Source organism: Misgurnus anguillicaudatus, chromosome 6, assembly GCF_027580225.2.
Source record: "Misgurnus anguillicaudatus chromosome 6, ASM2758022v2, whole genome shotgun sequence".
Lineage (NCBI taxonomy): Eukaryota > Metazoa > Chordata > Actinopteri > Cypriniformes > Cobitidae > Misgurnus > Misgurnus anguillicaudatus.
This window is the reverse complement of record NC_073342.2, coordinates 25,185,198-25,201,976: the sequence shown is the minus strand read 5'-3', so window position 1 is coordinate 25,201,976 and position 16,779 is coordinate 25,185,198. Positions and strand designations below refer to the sequence as shown.

Sequence of the window (16,779 nt, the reverse complement as noted above, 5' to 3'; positions counted from 1 at the left end):
GTTAGTTCCTGGACGCATTTATTTACAATATTTATATATCACTAAAAATATGTGTAGGTAGTATTATTATGTGGTTTATCAGCATTTTTTTGACAAATAAAATCCACTAATATGGGAAGATTAGTGTGTTCAGCTGCTGGTATGTGTGTGCCTTGTTAACATGTTTTACGCCAAAAAAAAAAATGCATCACACTGTGTAGTATGCAAGCATATAATGTTTATGCATGTTTATAATGTAGCCTAAAACTGTTTGATTTATATACGAGAACAAGATAAAAAATAAACTCATAAGTCACTTCTTTATTTAATTTATTGTAAATTATAATAATACCCCTGGCTCAGTGATATTTTCTGTTGTCAATATGAACATCTGATAGGAGATGCCATCTTCATCACCTTCATCCTTGAACGTATATGCATTTTATTAATGGGTCAGTGACAATAAATGGTTTGGCAAAATGAGAATTCAATAATCTTATTAAAAAGCTTGATTTAAAAGCATGCTTCAGGTTTATTTCAATGCACATAGTGTATTTATGTTAATTGTATGCAATAAAAATTACATTTGCACCATTTTTATAAAAAGTCTGAATGGACCTGAAAATGTCAAATGGTGTAAAAATGCACCAGAGAATGAGAAATATTAAATATTTTATCCACCTTGATGGCATGTAAGCATATTTCATCAAAAAAAAAAAAAAAAAAAAAAAAATCATTTTATCAGTTATTTCTAAATGTAAATTTTAATGTATTTTTTATATTAGTCCTGACATATGCTGAAAACAGCTCTGTTTTCTAAGTAATCTTTGACAAATTATGTAAAAATGTATGTAAAAAAAATCATATTACACTAAACTAGATTATTATATTTTATTCCACATTTTTATGAATATATTTATATTTTTATTTAAAAAATACTAGTTACACCAATTGACACAGACCGGTTACACCACAATGACATTTTTGCAATTATCCCCTAAATATTCTTTCAAAATGAAATAAAACGAGAAATTGTAGACTTGGACCTCAAAAAAGAGAATGTATGCAAGTAATCTGCAAATTAATTTTGAAATTTTAACCCTTTTACATTTAATTGAACTATACGGGCACAAAATAATTAACGTCATGTCATTGACCCTAATACAAGTTATAATTATTTATTAATATTATTAATTTATTGCGTTTAATTTAATTAACCAGCAGTATCACAGTGCCAAAAACACTCCACCCATACGTTTTATGCATAAATATGCAATATGTACCGGCATCGCGTTTAATAGCCTGTATCTCTAATTACACAGTAATGGATGAATCTGCATAAAAAAAGAAATGTATCATTAAATGACTGTTCGTTATCCTCAGCCTGTCCTAGCCTGACCCGTTTTCATCACCTAAATGTACTAATTTAATGAGAAATAATCCACTACAAACACATTGATTCACATGTATTGCTAACATACAATCTTATTTTTAAACGTCTTAAAGGGAACATAATATGAAAATTTGACTTTTTCCATCTATAAGTGCTATAATCGGGTGCTTGTATAAACCTAGAAAATGTGTAAAAAAAGATCAACTCAGATCAACTCGGTTAGTTTTAGTAAACCATTCTCTGCAACCATGTGAAAAAATTACCCCCTTAATCTGCACTATCCAACAGCGGCACTGCCATTTAGTGCTCATTCGCATTTAAAACGACACATCCAAAAACGGCACATTTTTGCTCAAACCTACAAAGTGGCAATTTTAACATGTTATAATAAATTATCTATATGGTATTTTGAGCTTAAACTTCACATATACGTACTCTGGGGACACCAAAGATTTATTTTACATCTTAAAAAGGTCTTTGGTTTAACCAAAGTGGCGCTGTATTGGGTCACAAATTTGTGCCACAAATGTATAAACTCTTCTATCATTTATATCAAAATAGCTTTCACAGACTGGGTCACATTTTTTTTCACATTTTATTAATATTTAACTTACAGCATTCTCTATTGACATTTACATTTTAAATTTCACGTTAAGTTACATTTGTTACAATGTCACACCAGATGGCGCTGCAACGTTGTTGTTTTTTTTAAATAGAGTAATACGATATTTAAATAACAGTTTCATGAATGACAAAAACAAAGCATAAACGATTGTCTGATTGTCAGGCAAACTTGAGCTTTAAGCAATTATAAATATACCCCCAAAAATGTAACAATATAGTGTACCAACACAGCCAGCGTGTAACATTGTGGGATTTTTCAGCCGATAGTCTGTTATACACTCGAATTCAATTTACGTACTTAAAAGACAAATGCGACTTAAAACATTTTGAGATAAATAGGGCTTATATCACAATTTTATTTCAGAGAACAGATTCATAGTGCCCCTCCAGCGAATATGAGGTCCAAAGCAGCTTGAATGTCTCCACCCGTGGCCTGCAGGGCTCTCAGGATGAGCTCCTCATCACGAATACCCATGTCCCGTAACTGCTGGAGCTGTGACTGCCACTGGTTCTACAAACAAACACGTTTATATAGTGATTTATCATGTTTATGCATTACATTACAGTTAAATATACATACAAAGCTATAAAACTGAGCTATAAAAAGCACCACTCAGATTAAAAGCTATGCTAAAAAACTAAATGCATGCAAAAGATTTGTGCAAGAAAGCGTTTGGCCTAGAAACATCTGATCTGCATTTCTGCAATTTCCTTATATGGAGTAAAAATTCATAGCTAAACATTAAGCTCATAAATACATAACAGGTCTTTGAAAACGGCTAACAACAAATGCCTTTTATGGATAGAGAGATATGCATAGGAAGTGACAGATCGGGTTAATTTCAGTATGACAAAAAACTACACAAATCTACAGGAACAATGTGACACTGTGGCTTAGTAAATGATGCTACTATAAAATATTTTAAACCTAGATTATGTCTGCATCCATTGCTGCCCACTTGAAATCGGACCACACGAGAAGAATCAAATGTGTACATTGACTTCATCATGGCATTTATGTCAAGCGGTTACTGACCTGTAAGCTGGACATGCTTGACACCTGAAGGGCTTGCTGTAGTGCCTGGTTAAAAAGATCATTTGTTATGGGTGTCCCTGCAGGGATAGGAGACACACCTGAGGATGGACCCTATAAAACATACACATAAAGAAATATTTATTAGCTGCTGCCCATCACAAACAACATAAAGGTAAATATATTACATTGACTTTTCATACAGTAGAGCCTTTTAGGTATACATTTTATCATTATGTGTGTTCCTAAGATCGAATCTACTGCCTTTGCGTGGCACATTGCTCAATCCATTGAGCTACAGGAACACACCTGGTTTCCTGTAGTTGGCGTGGCAGCACTGCTCTCAGGGGTGCTGGCAAGGGCCAGAGCTGTGGCCAGCTCACTTTGAGTAATGGGTCTGGGACCCACGGCTCCATTGTAACCAAGTGAAGCTGGTCTCATGCCTGCCAAACCACTGGCAAGATTGGATGGTCCACCACGATTTCCCTACAGATGATAATGGAATCGTTCACCCCAAAATGAATATTAGCTTACATTTTATACACCCTAAAGCCATCCTAGATGTATATGACTTTCTTCTTTTAGCCAAACACATTTAAAGTTATATGAAATAATATCATGGATCTTTTCTGCTTTATATTGGCTTTGGTGCCTGCATTTTTAAAGCACTTTTTTTTTACTAATCCTTTACAGTTATTAAATGCCTTCTGAAGAGATATGATTTTGTATCGAAAATATTAATAATTTCTCATTATGGGCTAATTTTAATATTTTTTGTAAATGTACTTTTAATAAATGCAAAACTTAAAGGGGCCATGGCACAAGATTTTTTTAAGATGTCAAATAAATCTTTGGTGTCCCCAGAGCACATATGTGAAGTTTTAGCTCAAAATACCATATAAACAATTTATTATAAAACGGCGCGTTCTGGTTCTTCATTCTGATTGGTTGAAACGCGTTCTAAGCCGTGATAAAATACCCCGGTAACCCCACGGTTCAGACCGCATTACACAAGAATCACTGCGCCACTGTTGCTGCGTACTGATTTATGAAAATAAACACCACAGTCTTTAATCATATTTTTCTACAATTGCACAATTAATGGCGATATCCAGATAAATGTCAATATAAATATTGTTGAGTCATCTCGTCGATAAAGAGAAAATGTTCTCTGAGGAGTTTCACGTCCACTTTTATTCACTAGATGCCGATCTTAACCAACTTAAACACTGACGCATTCACTCAAAACTGAAAACACCGTGTAGTACCGTTCATGGCTCTGAATCTGATCTCTTACAAAAGTTCTTCACAAAAATGGAATTATCTCCGCTTTTAGCTGAAAATTTGAGGTGATAAGAGAACAAATGAAGGTAGGATGAAACTTTTTTTTTTGGGAAACAGCGTCTGTTCTTTCATTTGATATATTTTATGTTTATTTAAAGAAGATCATTTTTCTGTAAGGCATTCAACTAAAACTGGGTGGCAACGCTGACGGGAAAGAGTTAACATTAAGCATGCTTCCAAGCATATTTGATTATCACTTCAACAGTTGCACAATATAAATGTTAATGTATATTTTAGATGAATGTTGATTTATAAAAATAAACACCACAATCTTAAATCATATTTTCATTGTGTCTTTGCTGTGTCTGTGTTGGTTGGGAACTATGCTCTGTTGCAGTCACACTTGATTCTGAGGAACTACTTTGTTTGGCGGAAGACTAATATTTGTACTAATATAATTACAATTTATTTGTGTTTTATTTTATGAAATCCTGCTAACGTTATGCCTATGAAGTAACCGTTTTATAAAAGCAATAAACCCCGCAAAGCAGTGGGGTTACAGTGCATTTTATAACAGCTAAGGGGGTTTTAGTGTGTCGTTTTGGGTGTGTCCTTTAAAATGCAAATGAGCTGATGAAATTCAAACACTGATCACAATGATGGTGGTTTGTTGCAATTAAAACTCAATTGTGCTTTTCTCTGCACTAAATGGGAGTGCTGTGGTTGGATAGTGCAGATTAAGGGGTGGTATTATTATAATAAGAGCTTTTTATGACATCATAAGGAGAGCCAAATTTCAACTGCCTATTTTTTCATGTGCTTGCATAGAATGGTTCACCAAAACCAAGTTACTGGGTTGATCCCTCTCAAATCTTCCAGGTTGACAGAAGCACCGGGGACCCAATCACAGCACCCAAACATGGAAAGTCAGATTTTCATGCCATGGCCCTTTAAAAGGGTAGACTACAAATCTCATAACAAACCGGTTGAAATTCATCCTCATCATCAGACGTTCCTTCAAAGAGGAAACCTCCTGTGGATAAAAAAACTATGAATGGGAATTGTGTTATTTTATCACTGTGTATTTGTGTATATTGATCAAGTTCAGAATATAAGACTTATTAAATCTGATCGACCAGCTGCACTGGGACCACCAAAATTAATTTAAATTGTACCAGAAACTGGGGCTACAAGATATTAAAATTATCGAAATATTGCATAGAGTATGTGCATATTACATCATCCATTCTTTCAAAACAACAATATTTAAAGGCTCCCCATTTCATCCAAATAAAATATACTAGAGCTTGGCATAACTAGACAAATGCATATTTGATACAAAAATAAAAGTATGTTGATTTTTAGTTGTTTTAGCTTTTATTAAAGGTGGGGTGCATGATCTCTGAAAGCCAGTGTTGACATTTGAAATCACCTAAACAAACACGCCCCTACCCCAACTGAATCTGGACCTTCTTTTGATAGACCCGCCCCACACATACGCAACCCAGGCAACGATGTTGGTTAGTAGACACGCCCCTTACTGCTAATTGGCTACAAGTGTGTTTTGGTACTCGGCCCGACTCCCTTTTCCAAAGTTTCTTGCAAAAATCATGCACTCCGCCTTTAATGCTTGTTTCGTCTTATTTTAAATCATTTGGATGTTTGCAGAGGCCCCCTAGTGGTCCCAGATGGCATTTAAAAAAATTACTACCCCCAAATGTGCTTTAAAGGGATAGTTCATCGAAACATTTACATTCTGTCATCATTTACTCTTGATTTGTCCAGTTTCAAGTGGCCAGCGCTGATGCATTGGTGAATATTGGGTTCAAAACCTTTTGTAGTACGATCACTTAAAGTGATAGTTCACCCAAAAATGAAAAGTTCACCCTGTCATTATTTACCTACTCTTAATTTGATCGAAACCTGCATACATTTCTTTGTTATGCTGAACAACGAAGATATTTTGAAGAATGTGTGTAACCAAGCTGACCTGGGGCACCATCGAAAAACATTACTATGGAAGTGAATGGTGCCTCAAATCTAATTGGTTATTAACATTTTGAAATCTTCATTTTGTCAGGATCCTGATTGTCATTATGTGTGTTTAGTCTTGTTTATAGTGCCAAGATCCTGACACTCTCATATAAGTGTTCTGTGTTTGTCTGGAGAGTCACATGACCTATGTGTTATGTGTGGCACGTGCTCTCCTGTATTTAGTCTTAACCTTACCCTCCTGTTTCCTAATTATGTATGATTAGTTTCCTCACCTGTTTTTTATTATCCCCTAATTAGTTCCCCTATTTAAATGCCATTGTGTCTCTTGTCTTTGTGGTATCATTGTATGTGTATGCCAGGGGTCTCCAACCTTTTTTATTGGAGAGCTACTTTCTAAAAAATAAAGTGGTCGAGAGCTACTGGTGTCACGTTATACCTAAATTAGTGAGTTAATAGACACCTGTCTATAAACTCACTGTGATTTGAACTCTTTCCCCGCAGCATTTTTTTTTTAGTTACCAGCCAGTGCCAGCATTTTTTTTTATTTTTGCCAAAATTGTAATACCTTCCAGAAAATGCTTTTCTTTAAACATAAACATACGATACATCAAATGAAAGAACAGATCCTTTTAAACAACAACAACAACAAAACTTTCATATTGTCTTTATTTATACTTTTTATCACCTCTTATATGGGTAGGATTCGTCCAAAAATACCACATTTTGAATAAAAAAATCAATTATTAAAGATCAGATTTAGAAAGATGATCCAAACATAGAGTATTACATGCTTTTGGATTCATAATAGGGATGTGCATGTATGTCACATGGCTCTCTGGTATCTCTTGACATTTGATGTTTAAATATGAGATGATATTGAACTTGTGACGACTGTATTTTCGTTTTATCAAAAATGAATCTGAAAACGACGGCATCCATTTTAACCATAGAGTCGAGGCTTCACAGCGTTGCGCGGATCGTCTGGTTGCCGCGCAGCGGGCTTCACAGCGTTGCGAGGATCGCCCGGCACGGGTGCGCGGACTTATCTGTTTGTTTTTGAATCATACATGTTAAGTTACTGATGTCATATGATACGCCGGTCTACACAGCCCAACGCGACGTCAAACACGTACCCAGTCTTTACCACAGGCGCTTGTAACACTAACAGACATCCAAATGCGCCATAACCACAGAAAATAAATAAATAAATAAACCCACGAGCGAGCTACCTGCAATTAAGACGCGAGCTACCAGTAGCTCGCAAGCGACGTGTTGGAGACCCCTGGTGTATGCTGTACATCATCGTCATCGTCATCGCCTTGCCTTGTTTACCCCCTTGAGGGAGTTTTTGTTCTATAATAAAAGTCTTTGGAGTTGAGAGCTGTCTGCACTTGGGTTCATCCACCACCATCCCTGACACATTTGTGTTCAGCAAAAAAAAAAATATATATATACAAGTTTGGAGCAACATGAAGGTAAGTAAATAATGACAGTTTTCATTTTTGGGTGAACTATCCCTTTAAGTGAACCCACTACACAATGTTCTGAACCCAATCTACACCCGCATCAACGCTGCCCACCCGAAACTGGACAAACCAAGAATAATCTTAATATCGCAATATACAGATCACAATAGTTTGCAATAAATGTAAGATTTTATTACTTGAAAAAGTTACGTAGAATCTATGTTTTGGATCAATGCAGATATCAAAAATAATGATTTTCCCAGAAAGAATTTGAAATTTAATTTTTTAAGTTTTAAAATATATTTTAATTTAATTTGATTTTACAAACGTAAAGCATTATCATATTGTACATGGCATTATTTAGCAAGTTGCATATTTAATTTTTCATAAACATCCCTAATGGAGACCCACCTGGCATGTCACTATAGGAGCTAGATGACACATTTCTGGAGGAGTTGGCGCTCTGCTGGGGTGGCACGCTACCGGCCACAGAGTGAAGTACCAGGATGATGGCGTTAACCAATGCGGGATGAGAACTAACCAACCTGGTGAGACAGTTCTTCTCAGTTTATACCAGTGGTTCTCAAACTGGGGGGCATGAGATTGTGCCAATGTTTTATGAAATTTTATTTTATAAAATACATTCATTTATTAAAAATTATGTGTAATTAAACCTCAGAAAAAAAGGAAAATAAGAGAAATACTAAGCAACAGCACTACATTGTATGATCTAATATGTTTTGTTTAATTCAAATTCTAATATTGAATTGGGTGGATGCAAATCGAAAGTGTGAGAACGACAATTTTTATTGCAATGTGCACCATATAATTTATAAAACATGACACTGATGATGGTCACTCACGTGTCAAGCATGTTCGGGTCTGTGAATTGTATGAAGAGGTCTTTGTCTTGAAGCACCCCTAAAATTGTGGACAATAAACTTAGGTTAGTCTTCAACCTGGTCCAAATACCAAAATTTGCATACTTGGTACTCACCTAGAGCTACAGGATCGCTACTCAGCCCGGGTGTCGCAACTATAATCTGATCCAGAGATTCTTTGTTGTTTAACATCTTGAACACCTGAAATGGGGAGAAAGGTTGTAATGCTGAATCTGCTGACTTTTCATTGGATGGTTCAGATGCTAGTCAACTTACCGAGTCTCTGTATGCAGTGCTGGTGTGAAGAGCTGCTTGTAAGACACGAAATTCCCTCGCGGCGGCAACCTTGTCCACTGGCTCTGTAGCAGGAACATGGTGTAATACAGATATAAGTGTTATTTTTTCATTTAAAGGAACAGTTTATCCTAAAATAACTCTGGGTCTGTCGTTTAAATCTGTCATCTTTTACTCACCCTCCTGTTATTTGAAATTATATGAATTTCACCACTTCTGTGAAAAGTGAATGGAGGGGCTGTTAAGCAAAGTAGTCTATACAACTTAACCTTGACAACATCCTTCCTATTCAGTTTAGCCTAACATCTTATTTAGTGTTTAATGAAAGGAAGGAAGTCATAAGGAATGATACGAGGGTGAATAAATATAAGAGAATTTACATTTCTATGATGGTAAATCTTTGAATGTATAACACACTTACCAGGCTGAATCTCGGGTTCTGGCCATGACTTTCTCAAGATGTGAACAGTAGATCCAGACTGAATCCCATAGGAGTCTAGAGTCAAGTCATCCTTTAACTTCCTGCCACAGTACACCAACTCTGAGATGCATAAAGCACAGTTGGAAACCTTTGGGTCATGGCCTTTGGGAATTCAGAGACTTCTTAGCTTTAGAGGGGAAATTTCACAAGAGTTGTTTTAAAGATGTAAAATAAAATGTCCCCAGAGTATGTATGTGAAGTTTTGAAGTACTATATAGATAATTTATTATAACATATTAACATTGCCACTGTGTAGGTGTGAGCACAAATGTGCCATTTTTGGGTGTGTCCTTTAAGCGCAAATAAGTTGATCTCTGCACTAAATGTCAGTGCTGTGGTTGGATAGTGCAGATTAAGGGGCGGTATTATCCCCTTCTGACATCACAAGGGGAGCCAAATTTCAATGGCCTATTTGTTCACATGGTTGCAGAGAATGGTTTACTAAAACTAAATTACTGGGTTGTTCTTGTTCACATTTTCTAGGTTTATAGAGGCACTGGGGACCCAATTATAGCAAAGTCAGATTTTCATAATATGTCTTCTTTAAACTATCTGAATAATGAAGAATACTTAATGTTTCATTATTAAAGAAATTGTAAAGTTTTGCTTGTAAGTCAATTGGGTCAAGCTTATAGAGTTCAATGTAAACTATACTACAGTAAACTACAGTTTATTGAAGTTGTCCTAAGTAGGGATGCATAAAGATCAATGGCGATTAATCTATAGCAGAATAAAAGTTGTTGTTTACAGTTTACATCATATATATGCATAATAATTATGCATATAATTTTAAGAATTTTTTTTTTATATATTAAGTATTTATATTATAAATAAATATACAAATGTATATACACATGTAAACATTTCTTAAATATATACATGCATGTGTATATTTATGATGTAAACAAAACTTTTTATTCTGCTATAGATTAATCGTGATTAATCTTTATGCATCCCTAGTCCTAAAACAAGAAGGGGTATGTTAACTAGTGTATATATATATACACAGTGTATATATATATGAAGAGTTTCGTTGCAAAACGAGATAAATCCATTTTTTAACATTTTTGTCAAAACATGTTTATTATAATGTTATTTTGTTTTATGGTGCTACTTAGCTGTATTTTTTAAGTTATGAAGGTTTAAATCTAAACAAACCAGCTGCAGTTGCATTGATATTAATTGGAATGCACAACCAAAAAACGAGATTTCTGAACAATTAAAAAAACGGTGGTTATCTCGTTTTGCAACGAAACTCTTCATACATATATATATGTGTGTGTGACTCCAGACCACGAAACCCGTCATAACTAGTACGAGTAGCCAAAAATACATTGTATGGTCAAAATTATCCATTTTTTTATGCCAGCAATCATTAGGATATTAAGTAAATATCATGTTCAATGAATATATTTTGCACATTTCCTACTGTAAATATATCGGAAATATATTTATCATTAGTAATATGTGTTCAAGACTTTATTTGGACAACTTTAAAGGTGATTTTCTTAATGTTTAGATTTTTTTGCACCCTCAGATTCCAAAATTTCAAATAGTTGTATCTCGGCAAAATATTGTCTTATTTTTAAATGCACCACACATTAGAGGTTTTTATTTATCATCATCCAAACAAAACAGGGTAGGCCTGACGTGCAAGCGGTGGCCTGGGGTGGGAACTGTCCTGTGGGGTCATGGGGGGGCTGCTCCTTGGGCCCGGTGCCACATCTGTCCCCAACACCTCAAAACACAAAAGGGCTAGATGCCTGTGGCGTATATATTTTCCTCATCTTTCAACTCCTCTGTCTGTGCTACCCCCCCCCCCTTTGTTTTTTTTGTGTTTTTTTCTATTCTATCCGAATGAATTTATCTAAATGTATCTATTAGTTGGATTACATACTGCTGAACATGCATTACTTTAAATAACCCTTTATTCTTTACACACACATACACTTACAACATGATATGTATGGCTATATTTATTGTTTGTTTGTCTTATCTGTTTTCTGTTTTGTTTTATTCATTGTTATTTACCACATGTAAATAGAGTCACTTTCTGTGTTATCCTAACAAACCATACATAAACAGAAAGCTTATTTATTAATACCGGTATATTAGTTGATGTATAAATCTTTAGGGTGATGGTTTTGTGGTCCAGGGTCACAAAAGGGGTTTTCACACTGCGCTTAACCCTGGGTTATCTTCATTCTAAACCCCGCTTTTAACCCTGGGTTAAGGAGCGTTTCACACCTGTAATTTGAAAGCGGTGTTAGCACCGCTTTTTACCCAGGGTTATGAAACCCTGCTCTGGAGCAGGGTTAGCACCGCATTTGTGGTGTTAACCCTGCATTGTGGTGCCAAACGCATGCAGTGTGAAACGAAGCAGGGTTAGAATGTTATGATTCGAATTAAACACAGTTGAAGTAGCTAATCAAGGCTTGATAATTACAGACAGGTGTGTTGAAACTGGGTTGGAGACTCCTGACCCAGGGTTTAGGAATGCACAGTGTGAAACGTCAAATTATGAATACCCAGGGTTATCTCTTAACCCCTGGTTAAGTTTGAACAGTGTGAAACATGAAAAAAATAACCCAGGATTCCGTTAACCCTGGGTTTAGAATAACCCAGGGTTAACAATTTCAGGTGTGAAAAGCCCTATATTAATCTTTATCATATTTTATCATAGTGATTACTTATTAAAATATGCATTTTAGAATGTGTCCCTTATAAAAAATAAGCAATGTTTTTTATAGTAAAAGTGTGGTAACCATGGTATTTGCTGAATTGGTTACCATTTCTACTACCACAGTTTAACTAAAAAATATCATGGTTAAACTATGGTTCCCAAGGCAATGGTAAATTTGTGGTTACCATGTTTTTACTACAAATAAACCAAAAACTATTTACTATATGGTTACTACAGGTAAATCATGGTTAATTTTCGTAATGGATACATATAACATAATGTCTTTAAATAAAAAGCTTTAAGAAAGTAGACTTTTTATAATTGAAAAACTCCTTAAATAATCAAATTTGATTTTTTTTTTCTTATTTGTTAATGCAATTAACTATCATTTTAATGTCTATGTATAACAATGTTATGCTGTATAGTGGGACATAAGGGTGATTATATAATTGCAGGTACATTTGGCGTCCAATGTCATTATTTTTTTCAACATTTTTTATTTATTTATAATTTGGTACTCATTGTTACTGATCACAGAATGTTACAGGGTATAAAAATGTATTTTTTCTCTCAAATGTGTCTTGTATAGCTGGAAATTGTTACTGTAGACACTGTATGTACAAACATCTTGTGGTCCATGACTGTACCAAATTATTTAAAAAATTAAAATTATAACCATTTGTACGACAAAACACTGTACAGTCTGAATGGCACCTATGCAAGTTTAGCGATGCATACAGTACCTATGAGGTCAGGATCAGGTATGGCATCAGGGATCTGTGCAGAAACGAGTTGTTTAAGAGTAGAGACCCGATATTCTCCAGGAGGAACATCTCCAGGTTCAGTCTCTGGAAACTGCAGCACTGACTTCGGCACTAAAGGTTGATCTATCAGCTTTAACGACACGCGCCACTCGGATCCCGCCATTGATCTGCTGCACGAGTGACACTTTCACGCAAATTATTTTCTGCGGTTACGCACGAAAAATATAAATATCAGTCAGATTTTTAACCAGAACTGTCTGTCTTTAGAGAAGATGCTAGTATCAAGTGACTGTTTACGGTTCAAGCGTCGTGACGTCACGCCGCTGGTGTATGTGGGTAGTGTAGTACGCTGCGCGATAACAGGCTGCGCTACTTTCTTCCGAACATAGAGGGCAATGTTGTTATGGATCAATGAAATCAAATTACAGGATACAACCAAATGTTTCAAGCACATTTTGGACAGGGATTAGACTAGTCCTAGACTAAAATAAATTTAAGAGCTAACCAAACTGAAAACGGCTTGCACTGACATTTCTCAAAATACATCAGTGCCTTTTGTTTTGCCTCAAAATGCACACAAGTAATGTTTTTAGTAATGTTTGTTAAAACTACTTATATTTCAGAATTAAACTAAGGCCTAGTCCGGGTTTAAGCTAATCTCTGTCCGGGAAACCACCCCTACTGAAAAATCCAGCAAAGACCAGCATAAGCTGGTAGCTGGATTTAGCTGGTTTAAGGTGTCGGTAGCTGGTCTAAGCTGGTCCTTCCAGCCTGGCAATCTGGTGACCAAAACACAGCTAGACCAGCTTAAAAAGTGACCAAACAACAGCTAGACCAGCTTGCTACACCAGCAATACAAGCTAAAATCAAGCTGGGAGACTAGCTAAAACCAGCTCACCAGCTTTTGCTGGTCTTAGCTGGATTTTTCAGTAGGGCTTTAAGTTATTTTAGTCAAAATATTTTTTACAGTTATTCAAAACCTTTAAAAAGTAAATACTGTCAGATGTTTTAATAAGTGTTTTGATTACTCTACAGCAGTGGTTCTCAAACTGGGGGCCGCGAGATGGTGCCAGGGGGGCCTCAGTTTTATGACATTTTATAAAATAAATTAATTTATCATAAATTCTGTGCAATTAAACCTAAAAAAAATAAGACTACTAACCAACAGCACTACTTCGTATGATTTAATATGTTTTGTTTAATCAAAAGTTGAGTTTTAAAACAGTTTCTTGTTATAAATTTTCTTTGGGGGGGCCGCGAAGAAATGCGCCGTACACAAGGGGGGCCGCACGCAGAAAAAGTTTGAGAACCACTGCTCTACAGGAAAACAACATTTTATACCAAGTTAACGGGATAGTTAGCAAAATAACACAATTTTGTCTTATAAAGCGCAGCTTTGTATGATGCATTTTGGGGTGGGACATATTTTGTGGTTCCTCGATTTTGATCCAAAATGTAAGTGATGCAATACATTTTAACAGCTGGAAATGGACATAATCAACCAGCTTTTACCAGCTAGTAACCACACATAACCACCTGCCACCTTAACTCTGTTTCAGCTGAATTTTCCAGCATGTCATTATCATCCTATGGTAACATTGAAGTCTCTAATACGAAAAAATTCCTTAAAGTGATAGTTCACTTTAAAATGAAAATTCTGTCATAATTTCCTCATCATGTTGTTCTAAACCTGTATGAATTTCCTTTTTCTGATAAACACACAAGAAGATACCTTAAGAAATGATGGCAAACACACAGCAGACAGTGACCATCGACCCCCATAGTAGGAATAAAAAATATGATGGAATTTAATGGGTACCATTAACTGTGTGCTTACCTTCATTTATCAAAATATTTTCATCATTTATCTTCCAAAATATGTTTTCCTACTATGGAAGTTAATGGTCACTATCTGCTATGTGTTTACCATCATTTCTCAAAATATCTTCTTTTGTGTTCATCAGAAAAAAGAAATTCATGCAGGTTTAGAACAACACGAAGATGAGAAAATGATGACAGAATTTTCATTTTAAAGTAAACTATCCCTTTAAAACAAACAAACAAACAGTATGCTCCCTAAGTCCTTGCCACTATAACAACGTATGTTAAAAACAGCTATGTCAGTTCCAAATCTTAATAACTATCAGTTCTTATTGCAGGTTAGGATTTTGGTGATGTAGATCTGTATTTGTGCTGTCACGCAGTTATTCGCTGTGACAGATGGTCTCTTGGCTGGATGCGCCTCTCGGCGAGCGCCAGTCTCCGCTGAGCTCTTCCACTCTGTATAACACGACTGATGCCGCCTGAGGGAACCGGGACACACCAGTTATGACAGGGATTGAAAAAGAGTCCAGGCATTTCACACTCTTGCAAAGAGACGTCCTGTACGGCCAGACCTGCAGGAACGTGGCTCATGTACAAAGGCACATAAATTCAGACTTGTTTGAAGATCAAGGCAAATCTAGCAGTCTGTGTTGTGTAGATTAGAATAACATCGTCTGCTTCCTTCTATAACTCAATAGGGGAAAACTGGTGGTGAAAATTTTAAGTGTGCAATGTCCTCGATTTTAAAGTGTGCAATTTCATTTTTTATTTATTGTTTCCCTTATGACTCGCAGACTTGAAACCAAATCCAACAACATAAGTTAAATAAGAGAATAGGCAGCATACAGTAAGTAGCCTATATAAAGCCCTGGGATATTTCTGAAAATATACATACATAGATGGGTCATTCTCACGAAAACTTGGTTTTAAAAATGTCAAGCATGAAAATGTAAAAATTGCTTAAGTTTACTTTTTTTCCCACCAGACATTGAAAAACAAAGTCTGGAGTAAATGGGAACATTAATTTAAAAACTTTTACTTATCATTTAACACTTTTTGTAACATAATTAAAAAAATTAGTCCTAAAAAATCTCATTACCGCAACAGTCAGAAAACATCAACACTGACATATTTTCAAAATGACATGACAAACCTGAAAGAACATAATTTGGAGATTCTGCACATGCATTTAAAATCAAAGTATTATGCTTCTATTAATTAAATTAACATTTAATAAGCATCTTTTGCGGTAATGATAATCAAAATGTTGTGTAAGCATTCTGACAAGACAATATTTCAAATTAACTGTAAAAAAAATGATCTTACCTGGTAGCCATCTTGAAGTAACTGGTCCATGTGCTTGGTCACTCAAAATCAAACTTTATTAAAATTCTGTATGTGTGCTTAAACTGTTCTCAAAAAGTGTTGCGGAGGATGAGAACATCAGGCATGGACACATAATTTTCCTAATTTTTCTTCATTAGTATTATACATGAATATTCAGTAAATATTTTTTCTATCATCTAAAGTAGTCTAGCAAAACATCCATTTATTTATTTTTTGTGTTAATTTGATTAAATTACAACATAACGCATGTTCAAACACAGCCGGACACATTGCGGTAATGAGAATTTCAGCAGAAAATGAGATAAAATTTACAATTATAAATTCTTATGTTGAAATCACACATTGTGCAAGGTAGAACACAGTATTGTGTTAATTCTGATGCTTTTTAATGTTACTATATGACACATTTTAAAGCTAAAATCATTAGTGCCGTGGTGTTTCAATGGTTTCGTGAGAATCACCCAGATACAGGTCATTGAAAGTGCTCGAATCTATTTTATGCAAGAAGTTTTCTGGAAAAAAATCCATATTATTCCCCGTGTAGTGTAGGATAATATCATAAAAATTCTAGACTTTTTAAGCACACGTGCTAAACTGTTCACTTTAAATGCTTATATTTTCTGTATGCGAATGTTGATTCATACCAAAATGCTTTTTTGCATATTTTGTGTTTGATACATGAAAACGTCTCGGGTTACGTATGTAACTGTTGTTTCCTGAGAAGGGAACGA

At 35.2% G+C, this 16,779-nt stretch overlaps 1 protein-coding gene across 2 annotated transcripts; it reads right to left on the bottom strand.

Annotated features, from left to right (window-relative positions):
- Nucleotides 1-1,948: 1,948 nt before the first annotated feature.
- Nucleotides 1,949-13,196, bottom strand: ubl7a (ubiquitin-like 7a (bone marrow stromal cell-derived)). 2 transcript variants are annotated; one of them, XM_055193321.2, is made up of 10 exons: nucleotides 12,857-13,196; nucleotides 9,371-9,532; nucleotides 8,932-9,014; nucleotides 8,772-8,856; nucleotides 8,638-8,695; nucleotides 8,186-8,319; nucleotides 5,297-5,346; nucleotides 3,339-3,515; nucleotides 3,033-3,143; nucleotides 1,949-2,507 (listed from the first exon to the last, which is right to left on the bottom strand). In XM_055193321.2, exons 1-10 carry the CDS (start codon nucleotides 13,038-13,040, stop codon nucleotides 2,370-2,372), a joined length of 1,182 nt encoding a protein of 393 aa, XP_055049296.1. In that variant the 5' UTR covers nucleotides 13,041-13,196; the 3' UTR covers nucleotides 1,949-2,369. The 2 variants fall into 2 exon arrangements, with proteins under 2 accessions (XP_055049296.1, XP_055049297.1); XM_055193322.2 differs by having other exon boundaries at nucleotides 9,371-9,490; nucleotides 12,857-13,191.
- Nucleotides 13,197-16,779: the final 3,583 nt, after the last annotated feature.

What these genes read in the sequence shown, in the direction of transcription:
- ubl7a (XM_055193321.2), bottom strand. Translation starts at nt 13,040, where the DNA reads ATGGCGGGATCCGAGTGGCGCGTGTCGTTAAAGCTGATAGATCAACCT. An exon ending in GACCCGAACATGCTTGACAC is followed by an intron (nt 8,320 to 8,637) that starts GTGAGTGACCAT and finishes CTGTCTCACCAG; the next exon opens with GTTGGTTAGTTCTCATCCCG. An exon ending in ATGAGGATGAATTTCAACCG is followed by an intron (nt 3,516 to 5,296) that starts GTTTGTTATGAG and finishes TATCATCTGTAG; the next exon opens with GGAAATCGTGGTGGACCATC.